The sequence below is a fragment of the Telopea speciosissima genome, chromosome 11 (assembly GCF_018873765.1).
Source record: "Telopea speciosissima isolate NSW1024214 ecotype Mountain lineage chromosome 11, Tspe_v1, whole genome shotgun sequence".
In the NCBI taxonomy this organism is placed as follows: Eukaryota; Viridiplantae; Streptophyta; class Magnoliopsida; order Proteales; family Proteaceae; genus Telopea; species Telopea speciosissima.
In genome coordinates, this window is record NC_057926.1 from 12,344,671 (window position 1) to 12,364,238 (window position 19,568).

At 42.1% G+C, this 19,568-nt stretch overlaps 1 protein-coding gene and 1 long non-coding RNA gene across 2 annotated transcripts; both read left to right on the forward strand.

Moving 5' to 3' along the window:
* The first annotated feature begins 615 nt into the window (after positions 1–615).
* Positions 616–1,975, forward strand: LOC122646405 (probable CCR4-associated factor 1 homolog 7). Its single transcript, XM_043839953.1, has 2 exons — positions 616–758; positions 891–1,975. Exon 2 carries the CDS (start codon positions 1,019–1,021, stop codon positions 1,841–1,843), a length of 825 nt encoding a protein of 274 aa, XP_043695888.1. The 5' UTR covers positions 616–758; positions 891–1,018; the 3' UTR covers positions 1,844–1,975.
* LOC122646406 lies at positions 680–7,798 on the forward strand. Its single transcript, XR_006330613.1, has 3 exons — positions 680–817; positions 2,973–2,975; positions 7,788–7,798. It is a non-coding gene; the product is annotated as an uncharacterized LOC122646406 (long non-coding RNA).
* The last annotated feature ends 11,770 nt before the right edge of the window (positions 7,799–19,568 follow it).

The following is a 19,568-nucleotide window of genomic DNA, read 5'->3' on the forward strand; positions in this document are numbered from 1 at the left end:
TCAGAAATGTGAAGAGAGGTCAGAGTAATTTACTTTTAAATTATTTAAGGAAAAATTACGTTTATCATCCCTATAGTTTAAAATAATTACACTGATCCCCCTCAAAATTATGCCTCCCCTTGAGAGGGGAGGTGGATGTAATTTTAAGAGGATTACTGTAATGTTTTCAAATTACAGGGGAATTTTTTGTAATTTTCTCAAAGAAGATTTTTTTTTTCGATAATAATAAGAAGACATTGAACAATCAAAAGAAGTTTACAAGTACGTGTTATTATTTAGATAGCCCCATATTATAACATAACATAAATTCATTCATACGCAGGAACATCAATATTGGTGGGACGTGGGATATTTGATTTCATGGGGTTGGGATAGTAAATTTATACGCTCCTATGTCTGGCCAGGGGCCACACGACTTTTGGTAAAATATTTTTTTATTTTAAATTAAATAAAGCAAGGAGCCCAGGACGATAACAATTTCTCATTTCACATTTTCATCATTTTATTTAAATGAAAATAAATTATATAATACAAATTCTCATTTTTCATTTCCCAAATATATAAAGCAGAAACGGTAGATTCATCAAAAAAAAAAAAAACAGGAACGGTAGAAGCCCTACAAAAGCTTTGGTCGCATCTCTCGTCTCCTTTTCTCTTAATCACATTTCTTCTTCATCTCTCTTCTTCGATGAAGAGCGAAGTCATTAATCGGAATTAGGAAATCCTTAGATCGCATCGGAGGATTTCTGTAATTTGAGGTGAGTCATCTCAGATCTATGCGCCGTTCCTCATCTCGATTTCTCGCTTCTTCTGCACTGTATTCGCGTTCTGTAGTCTTTGATCTATGTTTCCGGATAATTTAGGGTCTATTTGTTTGGGAGGTTTTGCAGATCTGATTAAGGGAAAGCGGTTAACGATAGATCGGTCGGAGTTTTGTGGGGCTCTATTTGCTTATGTTTTATTTAGAGATCTGGTTTTGAAGTGATTGCCTTCTGGCTTGGTATCTTTCCTGCGAAAAATGTCGATGCTACCACCTAAAGGTGATATTCAAATTAGGGAGGTGTGGAATGATAACCTTGAAGCTGAATTTGCTCTGATTCGTGAGATTGTGGACGATTACCCTTACGTCGCTATGGATACCGAGTTTCCAGGGATTGTTCTTCGTCCTGTCGGGAATTTCAAGACCAGTTCTGACTATCATTATCAGACCTTGAAGGCCAACGTTGATATGCTCAAGCTTATCCAGTTAGGGCTCACCTTTTCTGACGAGGCAGGGAACCTTCCTACCTGTGGGACAGACAAGTACTGCGTTTGGCAATTCAATTTCCGCGAGTTCAACGTTAGCGAAGATGTGTTTGCGAATGACTCGATTGAGCTTTTGCGCCAGAGCGGGATCGATTTCAAGAAGAATAACGAGAAAGGAATTGATGCGCAAAGATTTGGCGAGCTCTTGATGTCTTCGGGAATTGTATTGAATGATTACGTGCATTGGGTTACCTTCCACAGTGGCTACGACTTTGGGTACTTGCTCAAGCTCCTGACGTGCCAGAACCTCCCAGATACCCAGGCTGGATTCTTCAACCTGATCAACATGTATTTCCCCACCGTTTACGATATTAAGCATCTGATGAAGTTTTGCAACAGCCTACACGGTGGGTTGAACAAGCTTGCGGAGCTCTTGGAGGTAGAGAGGTTTGGTATCTGCCACCAAGCAGGATCTGATAGTTTGCTGACTTCATGTACATTCAGGAAGTTGAAAGATCATTTCTTTAATAGCTCAACTGAGAAATATGCCGGTGTCTTGTATGGTCTCGGTGTTGAAAATGGACAGAATACTCATTGAAATGAAAAAAAAAAATTAAAAAAAAAAAAATGAAAAAACTTGTTTGTTTGACTACATCTGGGTGTTAGATTCCCATCCCTCTATGTATACCTTTGGCAAAAAGGGTGTTGTTTAAGTTATGAATTTTCTCTTCTGCTGCTGCCTTTTAATTTCCTGATTTTCCATGGTGAACTACGAGTTTGTGGTGTGGAATTGCAAACTTCTCTGTTTGGTTTCACGTCGCAGCCTTGGTTTTCCGTGACTTAATGCTACCAATGTTGACCGTTGCTTGAGGAGCATGCCCGCCATATAATTTTCTTTTGCTGCTGGAGTGCTCCTACTCCTCTCATTAAGATATTGAGTATGACTTTTCTTAGGACCTTATTGAGCATTGCAGGATCGTGTCTTCATTTAATGGTATAGTCCTAGATATTTCACAATACTGCCCCATAGGCAACACAGAGTCTCAGGCCATCAGACAGATTGGGTGTTATGGGGATGTTGAGGGTGGACTTTATCCCTTTCCGGTGATGATTATGGGCTTCATCTGTATGAGGGCGCACAAAGTTGTGCAAGTATAGTTATTAAAAAGGGGAAAAGAAAGGAGGGAGTGGAAAAAGATGTGCAAATTCGAAATACCCAAACTGGTTGTTCTTGAATGCGCCAAACCTTTTATAAGTCAAGGTATGAGATTTTTTTTCTACATTGGAAGCCATTGTTTATGGCCTTTTATTTTGTTCTCTGTTTTGTTTCCTGTTTTGTGGATTTGTTCATGCTAAAATTGAATCTTGGAGGCTCAAAAATCGTTAGAGCAGTTATGCATTTGTTTGTTCATGCTAAAATTGAATCATGGAGGCTCAAAAATCGTTAGAGCAGTTATGCATTTGTATTCACAGGGTTCTTTAACTCTTCTGTGGGTGGTGGTATTGGGAAATGATGTTACATTGACAGTAAAGCTGTCTATTATTCTCTTTTGGGTTGAACTCATCGCAAATGTGAATTGATGGCTTAAAGTACTTAGCTTTGTTCTTCTATCAACCTCTCTGTTTGTTGTATGGAGCATTTTTCTTTCCCATAACCGAACAGTTTTTCTAGTTTGTGAATCTTTAATGTAATTGTTCTAGAGGTTTGACTGACAGTTGGATGTGAGGATGTTTCCCTGATAACAATTAGAAGCAGAAACAGATGCAGATGCACAGGCTGCGAGTGCCTTGCATTGTCTCATTTTTTTGTCAAGGAACTGTAAATTGTTGTGAAAGGAGAATATGTTCTGCTGCTTCTGTTTCACTATATCTGTGTGTGCTTTGTTATCTCATGAATACCCTTTGCCATGTTATTCTAGTTTTATGTTCCCTTGCATTTTGTTATGTAACCTCATCAGTCAATGTATATTCTTTTCCATAGGGTTTTTTTTATGGTACATAAGTAGCTAGTTTTCTTGGGGTAAATATATGCATTAAAAGAATAGATTCATGATGCTTAAAATATTTTTATTTGCATTTAATCTTGGCATAGATTTTTTGTTGTTTTTATGGAACTTAACCATTTCTCCTGTTGGTGTCATAAATTGTACCAAACCATTAGAACCGGTCAAAACCGATTGGAAAATGCAAAACTGGACCAACTGTTACCCATAATGGTTCAGTTTTGGTTTTAAAGTAATTCAGCTTCGGTTTGGTCTGGGTTGGACTGACGGGTACCCAATAAGATCGACCATTAGACCGACCAAACCAACTATGGCACAGAATAATTTACCCCATTTAAATGCCTTACATGGTTCTGGTTCTGATTCTTCTCTCTCCGATTCCCCCTCTCCCTGACTTTCTCTCTCTCTCTCTCTGTCTCAGGGTGTTTTTGGGTCAGTACCGGGTCTTTAATCAGGTTTAGCCCGAGACCGAATTTAATCGGACCAATTCAAGCCTGATAAAGAGAACTCGATAAGGGACTGAAATGACCGACCGATAAGGGTTCAGTTTTGGTTTCAGTTTTAAAAAACCGAAAAATTCAATGGTTGGTTTTAGTCTCAACACTATGATTTGGTCCTGTCTCAGCCCAACCGAGACTGCCTATTTGACACCCCTACCTGTTAATACTGTAGAGGAATTCCGGATTTGAGTTTTTTTTTATTTTTTTATGGGGAATTCCAGATTTGAGTTTCTCCTAATGTTTTTGGGAGTTGGCATAAAATTCATGGGCTTTCTGAGTGTTTTGAGATATATGAAGTTGAAGTTGTTTCTTTTTGCTTCTCAACTTTATCATCCTGGGTAATGTAGAAGGGGTTCAAGTAAGTACCACTCTACAGTAGGATCGATGATAGGTTGCAGCAGAACATCAAAATAAAACAAAATTAGAATTAGTATCTTAGAGAATTTAAACCAAATCAGACAGCAGAACTTTGCCAGATTGGGATCGAGTGAAAGAGGAGTTGTGGAGGATCTATACTCCAAATCTTAGCCTATTCTGACGGCTAACAATTGAGATATGAGATGGAGTCAAAATTAGAAGGCTGTAACAGATCTTGCAAACCAGTGGAAACTTGGTCTTCAAACAATGGATCTAGTGGAGCCCTGGTTGTGTGATTCAACCCTCTGAACCTCTGCTAAAACTGAGTTCAGGTTGCAGAGAAATTGAGGCTTGAAGTTTGCTGGAGAAATAGAGCAGAACAGCAGGGCTGCAAGGTTGTCCAGGTCTCGTCTGGGTTGTATGTCGCAGCAGCAGTCCTTGAGGTGATTGGAGATTGATTCAAGCCTTCAAGGAGTCTTCACAGCAATTGTATTGAGCAGCAGAGAACAGCAGCAGCACAAGGATTGATTGTAAGGGTAGAGAAAATAAAGAAGATAAGAAAATAGAAGGTAGGGGGATAATGGGATTAGGCTCTCGTAGCCAGGCTCCTAATGGCCCTTCATGTCACTCATAAGGGACAAGATAATCTTTGCATTCAAAGCAAACTTTTCATTCAACTCATAAAATCGTTCAAAGGCTTCTAAAAGCCTTTACAATAAATAGAGGGCTTATACTTGCTCGTCAAGAAACTGACTTGACTGGAAAATTGAAACTAAATCTTGCAAAATGGAAATAGAACTGAATTGAAATTTGAAAATAGCAACTACTAAGGCTTTATAGGATCAGCCTTCTAAACAAGCAAGAAAACAAAAAATAGAATCAAACTGAAATTAGAAACTACCTAATATACTTTCTAAAACTGAAAATAGAACCTAAACTATGGCATTATCAGGATAGAATCTTTCTCCACTTGATGGGCCCACAAAATCTTCTAAAAAATATCTCCACACAAGGAAAATATGGGCTGTGACACTGTTCATGTGAACAATGTTTTGGCCTCTTCTTCATGTGTTGTCCTACATCACTGGGCTTTCTGAGTTTTTGAGATATATGAAGTTAAGTTGTTTTTTTTCTTCTTCTCAACTTTATCATCCTTGTGTCTCATCTAGAATTGAATTGGCATGTTTGAAATTAGTTAATTATGTTTGGTTGTTTGACAATAGTTGTGTCATTCCTCTGTAATGAATCAGAATTTTAGGTGACGATGGATTCTCCCTTCAGTGGAAGCTTGTCTGTTTGCATTGTTTATTGATGGTTTCTGTGGTCTTCTTAGCACAACATCTCTCCTTTCAGAAGGACATCATTTTTTCCTGAAAATTTTGTTAGTTGGGTGAGTGTACCATCTTTAGAAATTGGAATTATTCTGCAGGAACCTTACATCTGCATTCTGTTGAGACTGGAAAACATCTTTATATTGTTGCTGGATGAAACTTTTTATCCCACTCCCTTTCCCTCAATAGAGGCAATGTTCTGGTATCAACAAGGTTCGAATTGGTGCATACATATTCGATCTGTGATAGAGTCCCATTAGTTGAAATTGGAAGGAGAATCAGATTGGTAAGCAAGGAATTTCAGATGTTAACTTTTACCCCTCTAGAACCACTGACGAGTCAGCCAGCCCCAAAAAGTTCTGGTAGGCTTGATTTGTTGAATGCTTCTATCATCGTTACTTATGGCATTTCTAATAAACCTTTGCCTATTTTTTCTTAACCCTTTATTTTATTTCCTTTGGTTATGAACTAGATGTTAAAGTTTTGATACTTGAACTACTAAATTCAGATCAGTTAAATTGGCCCTTTAAAGCATTAGTTTCTTCAGCAAAGATCTATCATTGTAGGGAGATCCCATGTTCTACCTTCTCATTGCTTTTGAACTAGATTTGGTTTCTCCAAATTGAGCAACAGTTCCATTATGCAACAATGATATTCTCCACTTCAATTAATTTATTGTTGTTTAGTACTTGATTCTCAGTTTAGTACCTTGAACCTGTGATTTGTGCTGAAGAGTGGGTATTCTGTGTTCAATGTATGATGGATTTCCATCTGGTTCTGAAGAGAAAGGTGCCTGGAAGGCTCAAGTTTGCATTACTTAGAAATAGTTTGAGATCATCAGATATACCAGCAATATGACAGTTGTAAGTTGTAACTTATGTCTTGGCGGCGCTGGCACTCCTCTGAGATCATATTGGGTGAAATGCAAATGGTGATCTACAGAGCAGTTGTAGTTTCCAGAATGGGATATCACCTATGAAAGAATACGTTCTCCTAATTCTGGTGCTGTCTTAATTGTTCGTGGATGGAAGGGGATAAAATTGGCAGTTAAAGATTTTACAGTGGAGGAAGAGTAGTCATGGAGAACTTAGGTAAGGTAGTGATAGTGGGGTTCAGGTAAGAACTGTTTTTTTTTCCTTTCCTCCTTTATAATTAACAAATACTTTATTAGGTATACTACCAAATAAGTTTACAACTACACCCTAAAATGGGAATAATAAGTTACGATACCTCGAAAGGTAAGGGTGTCTGGTAACGGTACTAAGGGGAAAAAAGAAAATTCTGGTGTTTTTGTGGTCTTGTGTAACACATTTGAAACGAAAAATGATTTGACCCTCACTTTGAAGAACAATCGTTTTGAGTTCTCTGCTCTACCCATCTTACTCAAGCTAGCGAAGGAACTCCTCTGTCCTCCCTCACTCAAAGAACCCTATTTGGCTGTTGAGTTCTTGTTCTTGCTGCCTTCAGTGACTGCAACGAATTACAGCCGTTTCTTTCTCCTTCAATATCTCATTCTTTCTCTCCTCTTTCTTTTCTCGCACGATTAACTAACCGTTGTTCCTTGTTGCAGAACTTTGCATGTGGGTATTTGTAGCGGTTTCTTGTTCAGAGCTCATCCTTCACAGGAATCGATACCAGAGTTGTTCTTGAGTTGTTCTCCTTGTATTCTAGCGACGTCAACATATAAGATACGAATTTGCATAGGCGTTTTTCCTTGCTCTAAAATCTACTCAAATTTCAAAAAGTTTTTCTGTATTTGCATCTTGTGAAGGCCCAAATCCAGGATTAAGCTCCTCTCCAGCAAGTGACCAGGTTGCCATCCAGCCGTTGGGCTGTACTGCACACATCCCGATAGCTGATTGGTGTGCATCGGGATGTGTGCAACACAGCCCAGCCTTTGGATGGCCCCCCTGCACTCCCTCGGCATTGGGCTCCCTAGAGAGGAGTTTGATCCCCAAATCCATATCTGGCTTTCCCTAAGGATGTACCCTCTCTCTCTCTCTCTCTCTATATATATATATATATATATATACATGTGCGTATGCACATGTGACCATATGCTCGGGGAGAAAGAAATATGAGGGAAGGAAAATTGTGAAGAAAATGATTTACAAAGCTTTTTCAAACATAGAAAGATTTCCAACAAAATGCTATAGGAATTGTGCCAAAAAAAAAACAACACAATGAAAAGAACAAAACACTTAATAACATCACAACAAAAACATACCAACATATTGTAGCTCAAAGAATTTTAATATTTGCTCTTCAAATAATCTATTTGCTAACTTTGAACACTCTTGTTCTGTTTTAATATGCGCATGCCTTTTTGAATCTCACCTAAGATTAACAAGTTGAGCTTTTTGCATTGTGATAGTTGGTCAAGGTGTTCTATTCTCTGTAGGTATTGTCACCTCTACGAATGTTTTGGAAGTAGTTATCACTGGAGTTCTATATCGATGGAAACAGGTGCGGGACTTAAATATCAATATCTCGGATGTCAGATGCCCAAACCCAAAACAACAAAACCTGTTTCCTAGACAATCTTTTAAAATCCCTTGGAACTCTCTATCTTAATCTCTTAGAACTTGTTGATCTAACAACTAACTTTTCTACTTTTTTATTTTTTGATGAAGATAAAACCTTATATTAATTAAAGCGAAATATGTACATCATTGGGATATGGAATAGTACAATTGCTAGTGAAACTAGTCTTAGTCAAACCCAAAATCGTATTATAGAAGGTTTCTACTTTTTCACTTTGCTACCTAGAAGACATTAGAATTTTAAATATGTAAGAATGTTTAGCTCGTCATGCCCTCTTTGAGAAACATAAAAGTCCCAATGAGGGCACCCTTGTAAATCTCCCTTTATTTTAATATATATTTTTTCTATCCATAAAAAAAAATAAAAAATAAAAAAAATACCAACATAAATTGAAAATAAAAAATATAAAGAGAATCCTTAAAAATTTTAAATAAAATAAGAGAATATAGTATTGAATCTTGAAAGAACCACGAGATAAAGTGGTGAAATATAACTTAAGGAGTACTTAAATATCACAACATTCCTTATTTATTATGGGATATCACAAGTTTTAAGTTCATGTCTCTTTTAATGTTGTAAGTAAAATATAAAAAAAGTAAGAGTTTCAAAACAAAAGAGAGAGAGAGAGAGAGAGAGAGAGAGAAGATCACAACATAGGGTGAGTACATGTATGTGATAATTAATGACAAAGAGAGATGGAATATAATGTGATAGAAATAGATGCCAAAAAAAAATTCTATATGCATTTTCAATCTTATAGTGTTATACCCGCATTACCTCGGGATATAATTAAATATCATTTCTTCTCGTGACGTGTAGATACCGCCATGTATGTTGGTGACTGTTCTCCATGATGGTCAAACCTAGCTACAAAATCGTTGACCACAAGACGGGTTTGCTGTGGAGGAAAGATTCCTCAACCGCCGCGTGGGAAAAGTTCGTTGACGGCGACTTCGTCGACTACCCTCCAAGTACCAGCCGGAAGCAAGGAGTTCGGAGAGAGCATCCGAACCGTCACCTCGCTTGGATAATTCGTTCGGTGATGAGCTTAGCATTGCCGTGGCAAGGTTTCGGGTCATGGGTAATAAACCATGACAGGGGAAAAGTAAGTTCTAGCCTCAAGACTTATTAATTATTCTTCCCTTGGTAACCTCGAAGTGCGGGTCCGGGCTTGAACCGCTCGAGCTATTTCATGAGAGAAGGGAATAATTTAAGTTCGGGTCCCACGTACCTTTAGGAAGTATATTGGGGACTTATACCCATCTCTTATGAACCCATCTAAGAATGGGCTTTTCCCTAATTAAGGTTGTGGGCAGGCCCATTTAACCTATTGACCCAATGATGGGTTATTCCATCCACTTACCCACATAGGACTAATGGGTTGACCCATTAGGCCTCATGACCCATTTGTCTAGAGGTACCCAAATACCCATTTATTATAAATGAGTCCATGAGGCGAGAGAGAACATTACTTCTCCTTCATCATTCTCTTCTACCCTAAATCGTGGAGGAGAGAAAGAGGAGAGAAAGAGGAAGAGGAAGGTGAAGAGGCTTGGAGGAAGGTGGAGACCCCATCTCTTGGGCCATAAATCGTGGAGCTCTCTCATCTTGGGGGTAGGTAAGCTATTGAAGCTTCTTCCTTCTTCTATTTTGGATTTTAAAGGGGTTGGGTAATGGGAGAGATTGACCTAGATCTCTCTTGGAACCTAGGGAGTCGATGGAGCATTAAAGCCCAAGCTATGGTGGAGTTATTTCACTCCATTATGAACTCTAATGTAAGGGTTCTCATTGCCATTTGAGAGATTTAAGGTTGGACCCTAATGAGCTTAGGATGGAGTTTCCTAGAAGTTCTTGTGCTTTAAAACCACTTGAAAATGGGGTCCTTGGAGGGAATCCTTAAGATTTTGGACTGAAGGTGTGAGAGTTTACATGTGGTTTCAGCACTGCAAGAAACCACCCGAAATTACCTTCCCGAGAAGGCCCTGTGAAGCTTCGGATTTACACGGTTTGATTTTCGAAACCACATCCGCATCCGACCTTGACTAAAACCGTCCCGAACCCGGTTTCCTAGGATTTACATGTGGTTGCGGAATTTGGGCATGAAACCACTCCCGCAACCACTTTGTTTCGAAACCTTATACTAAGTGATTATGGGAGACCTTTTGGGAATCCTTTCCTTCGCTCGTTTAACCTTATTTCACTCTTTGTATAGGTTAATATATTCATTTTTGTGGCTTAATGCTTGATCGAGGCGACAACCGATAATCGTGGTGCTTGGCGTATACGTAGTGAGTAGGTTTGGTCGTTTGGGCTCTATTATTGTTGCATTATATATTATGTAATCATTATAATTAATAAGCATGTTTGCGCATATTGCATACTCTTATATACAATTGTTATAATGTTGATCGGTAATGTTGTACCTTGATGGGTCTCGATGTCGGTGGGTACGGTGCGAACCCGAACACTATATACATTTATGAAGAAATTATGTTGAATGTCATGTTGAATCGATGGCGCGTGCCGTCTTGTGTAACCGGGCACTAAACCGGATGAAAAGTTGATGCGCCGGATTACCTCTGGGACGATAGGACTTGCATGTAGTATATTGTGGCTAGGATTTCACACCCTTATGCTACGACCCTTACCAACGGGGTTTAGGTGTTGGGTAATCGACACCGGATTCGTGGAGGTGGAGAGGCCATCATGATAGTATTGGTTATCGGGGTTGCCACCGAGTGGTCTTGGAGGCTTCGATCGGCGTAGGTCCCACGTGACAATTGAGGTTTCATTGTGGCGATAAGTTAAGTGACCCACTGTCTCCCGAGTTGTCACATAGCATATGCCATTGACTTAGTTGTTTGTTAGGTGGAAAATGGACTTAACATGTGCATGCATCATTGGACTATGTGAATTGCGTGTTTGTGCATCCCCATCCCCTCACCGGCTCGTGGAGCTAACCCCTCGTGCGCACACTTTTTAGATTATGATGCGGTGACGGATATCTCGCGGACTTGGAGTGTAGCCCTCGGGTACGATGAGATTGGTGAGGAAGAACCGGAGGCCGTGTTTGAGGAACATGGCGATGGGTGTCCTTGCGATGATTGTGCCTACGGTAGTGAGGATATTCGGGACTCGATCCCTTTTGATTTACTTTTGAGGCTAAGGCCTATGTTGAAATACTTAATGTTATACCATTTTTGATAGTTATTAGATGGTCATTGGAAATGTAACTAATTCATCGTATTTATCATCTAGCCTTTGAACATCTTGTAACTATTCGATTTATACGCTCCGCAATACTACCGATCCTTGGAATGTAATATTCCTCTTTTTCTCGCATTCTAATATTATATTGTGTTAATATTGGTTATGGATGTGCGTTGGGACACCGTGTCGGTGATCCGAGCGGTTTAGTAGGATGACACGCGTCGTCCTAGTCACCCTTTATATGATATTATATTCCTTATCTGGAATAGGGGCTTGATAGCGTGGTATCAGAGCGAGATGCTCTGCACCATCCACAGTCTAGCGGATTTGTGATTTACTCTCCACAATAGGTTGCTAAGTTAAAAGCTTCCAACACCGCATAATTGGAATGTGTGTGAATGCTAGGGAGAAGACTAGTTTAGGGTGAAAGCCAAGACAATAGCAAATGATAGGCACAACAATGGAAGGAAAGACATGTGTATATATTTATAGATATATTCCTTCGTTGCAGCTGTGAATACATTTTCCATAAGCCAAATGAGTGATTACAAAAAATTCAGTTGAACTATAAACTTCAAATTCTTACAACCAAGAAAGAGAAAAAAAAAAAATAAATAAAAAAAATTTACTACATGGTAAGACAAATAGCTAGGAGTCCATAGAGGCATGGTGGGAATGGACGGAGGTCTCTGCTCCATCTCATCATCAACTGCTGGGCTCATCCTCGTGCCCTCATCATGGAGGTAGGAGTGCAAGTCCTCCATCTCTGCTCGAAGCTCTCCATGCGTCTCGATGCATCGAGCCTAGTGTTCACTCCTTCAAACCCCGAGCCATCGGTGCTCATCCGGCCCAAAGTGCAAGAATCCTATCGATGTCCGACCCACTAGGAGCAAATGTTTGGATGAAGAGGCCGCATGCACAGCTGCGAGAGAGGAGGCTCCTCAGACTGAGGCTGTGCCCGTGGCCCTCTGGCTGGGACCAATGGCTCCCCATCACTATATGCATCCATCACATTCGCATCCTCGCCACTTCGCATTACGATCTAGAGGTGGATCTTCGCTAAGTCTTGATCCTCCTCACTCAAGTCAACTCCAAAATGGTGGAAAATAGTGGTGAGCAACCTCCCATAGGGTAAATCTAAGTTCTTCCGGGATTTGCCCGCATGATCCATGGTGCATGATAATGTAGGGCGGCGATGGGAATGCCTTTGTAGAGGTGATAGGCCACATAGCCTACGAAGATGGAAGGCATGGTGCGGTGACCTGCTATAGGCATGATGTTGTCTGCACAATCCGGCTCAATATCCTGGGAGAATTAGCAAAAGAAGTCTCGGCACTTTCTTCTCAAATGCCCCACGTGTAAGCTCCCTGTATAATTCCCTGTATGCCTCTCTCCTGAGAAAGGAGTAGGGATTCTTCCATGGTGCGCAGAGGTCTTCTCTCCCCAAATAGCTACATTGAGGATGCCCGCCAACTGTGCCCCTATGAAGGAAATGGTGACTCCCTTGACATAAGAGATGATCCGGTAATCTCGCGTGCCTAGGTTCTCGAAGTGTGCTGGCGTGAGAAGTGACGAATGAGCTTGGGATAGAATGGCTCTGGAAGGTTGAGGAGGTTGGACCACCCCAGTGCTTCAAATCTCGGCCCTACTTTGTAGGCCTTGAGGTCTTCCAAGACCACATCTCTCCCTCCAAGATACTCTTAAAGCGGAAGTAGTCTTGGCACGTTTCTTGTTTTTCTAGGTCTTGAAACCATAGTGCATCCAAGGCACTGGGCAGCTTGTTCGGCCCGTGCACGCCTTGTTCTAGGAGCCATTTACTTTCCTAACCTGCAACCAAGGAAGGCCAAGGATATAGAAACATATTAAGTCAATGCTTGGATATTTAGGCCTAAGCAGATATACAATGAAAAGAGACAAGGAATTAGAACCTAGACCTTGATTCCTACAACAGATTAACCAAATTACAACAGGAAATGTACTAGGACAATTTTGTTGTGAATGGTCTAAGGAGTTAGGGAAAAGGGGAATGCATGGCCAACATGTAGATGCAATCATAGAGGATAAATGTACATGGCCACATTATGCTTGGAGAGCATTATATTATGCAAGCAATTAGTTCAAATAAAGTTGGACTGATTTGATAAGAAATATACTAAGGGGTCCAAAGAGGAAATTTTCAGATTTGTGTTTGGAAGTTGAAAGGCATAATACACAATGTAAGTACATGGCCATATTATACCTAGAACATGAAGTTTTATACCAAATACGTAGTTCAAGCAATATATGGAGCTAACTTGTGGTAAATCATGCTTAGAACTTTAAAGAAAGGAAAATTCAGATATGGTACATGGATTTTAACTCATAGGAACAATTATTCATAGCCATGTTATGCTTGGGATTAAGCCCTCTTATGAAATGATAAATGCAAGCAAACAAGGGGTGCATTCGATCATGAGGCATGCTTGAAACTCTAAAAGAAAAAAAAAATTCAGATGTGGTTCTTGGAGTTCAAATTGCAAGAAGTAAATAGGTAATGGCTTGAGACAACCCCAAATTACATACACCAAGCCTACCTACCAAAACCGAACTTGATTTGGGCAAAAAAAAAAAAAAAAAAAAAGGAAATAGAATTTTCGGTTAGGGTTTTGGGATTTCTCCAAAATCCAACCGAAACCCATGGTGATGGTGCAAAATTGGGGTAAATGCCTCAACTAGGTTGCATATGATGGGAAACGAAGGAGGGATGGACAAAAATCCATCTATATAGCTAGGAGAAAACAAAAAAACTCAAACCTAGTAAACCCGAAATGGGTTTTGGGGTTTCTCCATAAGAGAAGTCGAAGGGAGAAAGAGATAGATCGATAGAGAGGGAAGAGGTCATACCGAACTCGATCGGATTCTGTGGAGGTGGGTTGGAGTGCCAAAATCCACCTAGAAGGGAAATGGAGCAAGAACGAGTGCGGTTTTGGGTTCTCCAGAGCGTAGGGTGTGTTTAGAAATAGGAATTTGGGTTTTGAAAAAGAGTTTTGAGTTAGAAATTTATTTTTGGGCCATGCGGTTTTACACTGGGTGCAAAACTTTGAAACCGATCGTGAATCCGCGGTTTCCGAGACCAAACTTTGGTCCCGTGAATCTCGGATTTACACTCGGATGTAGCCTAGTGAAACCGCACGTAAACCGACCCGGCCGAAAGGGTTTTTTGACCCTGTTTTGCTTAACCAACTTGTTTCTAATGCTTATTACCCTCATTATTGCTTCCCTTACCCCTCGTGTAACCTGTGTTTACCTTTGTAAATCGATTTTTGATTGGTTTGCTTAATATTGCTATTGTGCCTATAATCGTGGTGTTGATCGTAACCAGGTGTGAACCATGGTTAATACACGGTCAAATGCCAATCGTTCCCTCGCTAGGGAAGAAGCGGTGAGGCTTCAACACGTTCTACCGGTAGCACCGCCAGTTAGTAATAATGCGGATGTCGCGCGTTGTTGAGCAATAGGTTGCAATCCATGGAACGAGAGCATAGGGAGGCGCAACAAGAGCAGCGCCAATTTATGCAAAACATGACCGCTATGTTCCAAGACTTTGTTAGGGAAAGGCAGCCAGTGCCTCCTCCGGTGCAAGTCAATCCTCCCCCACCGCCCCTCGTGGGTCTCGCTGTACCTAGTGTTCCTCTCGTCTCAAGCTACGCAGGAATTCCTTTGACACAAGAGGTGCCAAGCACCTACTCTACCTCCCACTTCGGTGGCTCCTCCACAATCAAGCGGTGGCTCCGGCTGGGTGGATCGCTAGGCTATCGGAAAGATTTCTAAACATCGTCCTCCAACCTTCTACAAGATGGCCCATGATTCCTTTTTTCCGGCAACATTTATAAGGGATCTTGAGAGGATCTTTGAAGTGATAAGGCAATGACACGGACAAGATCCGGTGTGCTACCTACCAGCTCCGGGGTGGTTCGATGCGTGGTGGCTCTCCTCTAAAGACCATTTTTGGGCAACTCACCCAGAGGCAACTTGGGCTCAATTCAAGGAAGTCTTCTTCAAAAATTTCTTCCCTCGTAACTTCCGTGATAGGAAGGAGTCGAGCTTATGAGCTTCTTTCAAGGATCCAAATCGGTCCTTGAGTACGCAAGCTTTTGAGGAGCTATTTTACTTCGCCCTGGTACACATGAAGGCCGAGAATGTGAAGGCTAGGAAGTTTGAGAAGGGGCTTAGACCTAGCATTAGTATCGTGGTGCTACACAAGTACCCTACTTATACCGAGACGGTCCAGCCGCTAAGGTGATTGAGGACCAGAGAGAGAGAGAATTATAGGGCCATTCAGCCGGTAAAAGGCCCATGACCTCTCATGAACCTAGGGGATCCACAAAATTTCAAAAGAGAGGATCCTACACTATCGCTTCCTGGTCGGGTCCGTGAGGTCGATGCGATGCAAGCGCCAGGCCTACATCAACTCCTCACTATGGTTCCCGGACTCTTATATGTTACAATTGCAAGGAGTCCGGGCATATGGTTCGAGACCGTCCTCATCCTCGGATGATAGGACCTCCAGTGCAGCTACACAAAAGGCACCCCAAGCCAAGGCGTTGTGCGTTCTCTTCTTCCCGCTCCGGCCCATAGATCTCAAGGTCGGGTGTATTCTCAGTGACAAATGAAGAGGCCTGTGCCGATCCGTGTTATTATAGGTAATGCACTCTACTCTTAAGATGTGCATATTAATAGCTTTTGTTTCTATGATTGGTTGTCTGTTGCTTGTCGTGTGTCGTTCTTGTTTGCTCTCACCGCTTATGCTTTATTTGATTCGGGGCATCACACTCTTTTGTGTCCCCTAGTTTTGCTAAGAAGATGTCCATTGAACCAAAGCTAATGGCCCGTAAATTGATAGTCAGATACACCAACGGGTAGCAAGGTTGAACTTGACTCGGTTTATGATCCTTGCCCGGTATGTGTGGGTGGTCACGGACTCGAAGCAAGCTTAGTAATCGCTGGATATGAAAGACTTTGATGTGATTTTGGGAATGGATTGGCTATCAACTCACAAAGCCAGCCTAATCTGCTCAGAGAGGAGGGTTCTATTCAAACCATGAAGGTGAAGAGTTTGTGTTTATGGGTACTAGGCGGAGAGACCCAAGAAGGTTATCATCTCTGCCCTCCAAGTACTAAGTTGTTGGTAGAGGATGTCAGTGTTATCTAGCATCCGTGATAGACATCAAGCCAAAGGCAGGCCTTTGGAAGAGTTGTACGTGGTGAAAGACTTTCCGGATGTCTTTCCGAGGATCTAACGTGGTTGCCACCGGATCGCGAGACGAGTTCATGATAGATCCGATTCTGGTGCAGCCCCAGATTCAAGGCACCTTACAGGATGGCCCCAATCGAGCTAAAGGAGCTACAAGAGCGCTTGAATGACCTGTTGAAGAAGGGTTTCATTAGACCCAGTGTATCTCCTTGGGGAGCACCGTGTTGTTTGTGAAAAAGAAGGACGGTAGTATGCGTGCGTGCATTGACTACCGTGAGCTCAACAAATTGACAATCAAGAACCGGTATCCTTTGCCTAGGATCGATGACCTATTCGATCAACTACGGGTGCTAAGGTGTTCGCAAAAATTGATCTCCGGTCGGTACCATCATTGAAGATCGAAATGGTGATATCAAGCAAGACAAGCATTAGATCTCTCTATGGTCATTATGAGTTCTTCGTCATGTCCTTCGGGCTGACCAATGCCCCGGCCGCTTTTATGGAGTTGATGAACCGGGTGTTCCACGATGTTCTAGACAAGTATGTCATTGTCTTCATTGATGACATCTTGGTCTATTCCAAGAGCGAGGAGGAGCATGCACCATCTCCGCCTAGTATTTCAACGCCTAAGGGAGAAGGCATGTACGCCAAATTCAGAATTGTGAGTTTTGGCTACAACATGTGGCATTTCTCGGGACACCTTGTTTCCGGTAAGGGTATAGAGGTTGACCCTGGCAAGGTGAAGTCGGTGGTTGATGGGCGATACCCAAGAATGTGGCGTACATTCGTAGTTTCCTGGGACTAGCTGGCTATTACAGGAGATTTATTGAGAACTTCTCAAGGCTCTCCGCTCCTATGACACGACCGACCCGAAGGGAGTGAAGTTCGAGTGGTCTCGATAGTCGTGAAAAGAGCTTCCAAGAGCTCAAGCAGAGGCTGGTTTCCCTCCAAGATTACCATTCCTAATGGTACGGAGGGATGGTAGTCTACAGTGATGCATCTAAAATGGGCTTGGGTTGTGTTCTAATGCAAGATGGGAAGGTAGTGGCCTATGCTTCTCGGCAATTGAAGGACTATGAGAAGAATTACCGACCCATGATTTGGAGCTTGCCACCGTGGTTTTCGCTCCAAGATCCGGAGACATTATTTATATGGTGAGAAGAGCGAAATATACAGTGATCACAAGAGCCTCAAATACTTCTTTACACGTATGAGCTCAATATGAGGCATGACGGTGGTTGGAGTTGTTAAAAGATTATGATTGTACCATCCATTACCACCAGGCAAGGCAAATGTAGTAGCGGATGCGCCTGAGCCAAAAATCTCATCCTTGTCATCGGCATCACTAGCATCGGTGAGAAACTCATTGAGGAAGCTAGAAGGATGGACTCGAATTATGGTTGATGGTGTTACCTTATCTCTATCAGCTTTATCAAGTACAATCCACACTGGTAGGGCGAATTCAATCAGCCCAAGGCTTCGATGAGGAGATTCAAAAGGTTATTGAGGCTATCAAGGGGGACACGCAGGAACTGGATTTTACTTTAACAGAGAGTGGTGTTCTCATGTTCGGACAACGGCTATGTGTTCCTAGTAACCTCGGTTGAGGAAGGAAGTGTTAGTGAGGCCCATGACTCTCCCTATTCTATTCATCCAGGTAGTACGAAGATGTATAGAGATCGAAGGAATATTCTGGTGGAGTGGAATGAAGAGGGATGTGGCTGAGTATGTGGCAAAATGTCTTACTTGTCGCAGTGAAGGCGAAGCAGCACAGCGACCTCATGGCCTCTTGCCATTGCCTGCTCCAGTGGAAGTGGGAGCATGTTACCATGGATTTTGTCACCGGTTGCCCCGCACGCCTAGAGGTGTCGATACCATATGGGTTGTCGTTGATGATTGACAAAGACGGCTCACTTCATCCCCATGAAGATTACCTATTCGATGGACAAGTGGCTCACTTTGTACATTGATAATGTAGTTCGTCTACACGGAGTTCCTCACAAGATCATCTCCGATCGGGATCCCGATTTACATCTAAGTTCGGGGGGTTTTGAAGGCAATGGGTACATGTTGAGTTTTAGTACAGCCTTCCACCCTCAAACCGATGGATCGGAGAGGACTATTCGGACATTGGAAGATATGCTCCGAGCTTGTGCCATTGATATGCAGTGGCAGCGGGACGAGCATCTCTCACATATTGAGTTTGCTTACAATATGATTACCGAGTGCTACTATAGGCATGGCACCGTTTGAGGCTCGGTATGGGAAGAAGTGGCGGACACCGTTATATTGGGACGAAGTAGGTGAACGCGTATTCTTGGACCCGAGTTGATTCAGCAACATGCGAGAAGGTGGACTTGATTCGTGAGCGGATCAAGGCGGCTCACCCAAGCGATGGGTTATGCAGACTTGAGGCGGAAAGACCTTGAGTTCACTATCGGCGATAAAGTGTTCCTTAAGGTATCACCCTCCAAAGGGGTGATGCGTCACAAGAAGGGCAAGCCGAGTCCGAGATTTATAGGGCCTTTTGAGATCCTTGCACCGATTGGACGGTGGCATATCGTTAGCACTCCCTCCATCTTTAGAAGGTGTGCACGACGTCTTCCACGTGTCCATGATCCAAGCCATGTATTGACGCATGAACCACCAGAACTTGCGGTCGACATGTCCTATAAAGAGTGCCGAAAAGATTTTTGGACAGCAAGGTTGTTCATCTTCGCAACCGGCCCATTCATTATGTGAAGATAAAATGGTGCAACCATCCGGAAGAGGAAGCTTCTTGGGAGGCAGAGGTAGAGATGCGGGCGAAATACCCTTTTCTTGCCTATCTACGGTACGTCAAATTTCGAGGACGAAATTTCTTATAAGGTGGGGGGATGTTATACCCGCACCAGGGATATAATTAAATATCATTTCTTCTCGTGACGTGTAGATACCCATGCCATGTATGCTTGGTGACCTATTCTCCATGATGGTCAAACCTAGCTACAAAATCGTTGACCACAACACGGGTTTGCCTGTGGAGGAAAGATTCCTCAACCGCTAGTGGGGAAAGTTCGTTGACGGCGACCGTCGACTACCCTCCAAGTACCAGCCCGGAGCGAGGAGTTCGAGAGAGCATCCTGGACCGCTCACCCAGCTGGAT

Coding starts and splice junctions, on each gene's coding strand:
- LOC122646405 (XM_043839953.1), top strand. CDS start 1,019: ATGTCGATGCTACCACCTAAAGGTGATATTCAAATTAGGGAGGTGTGG.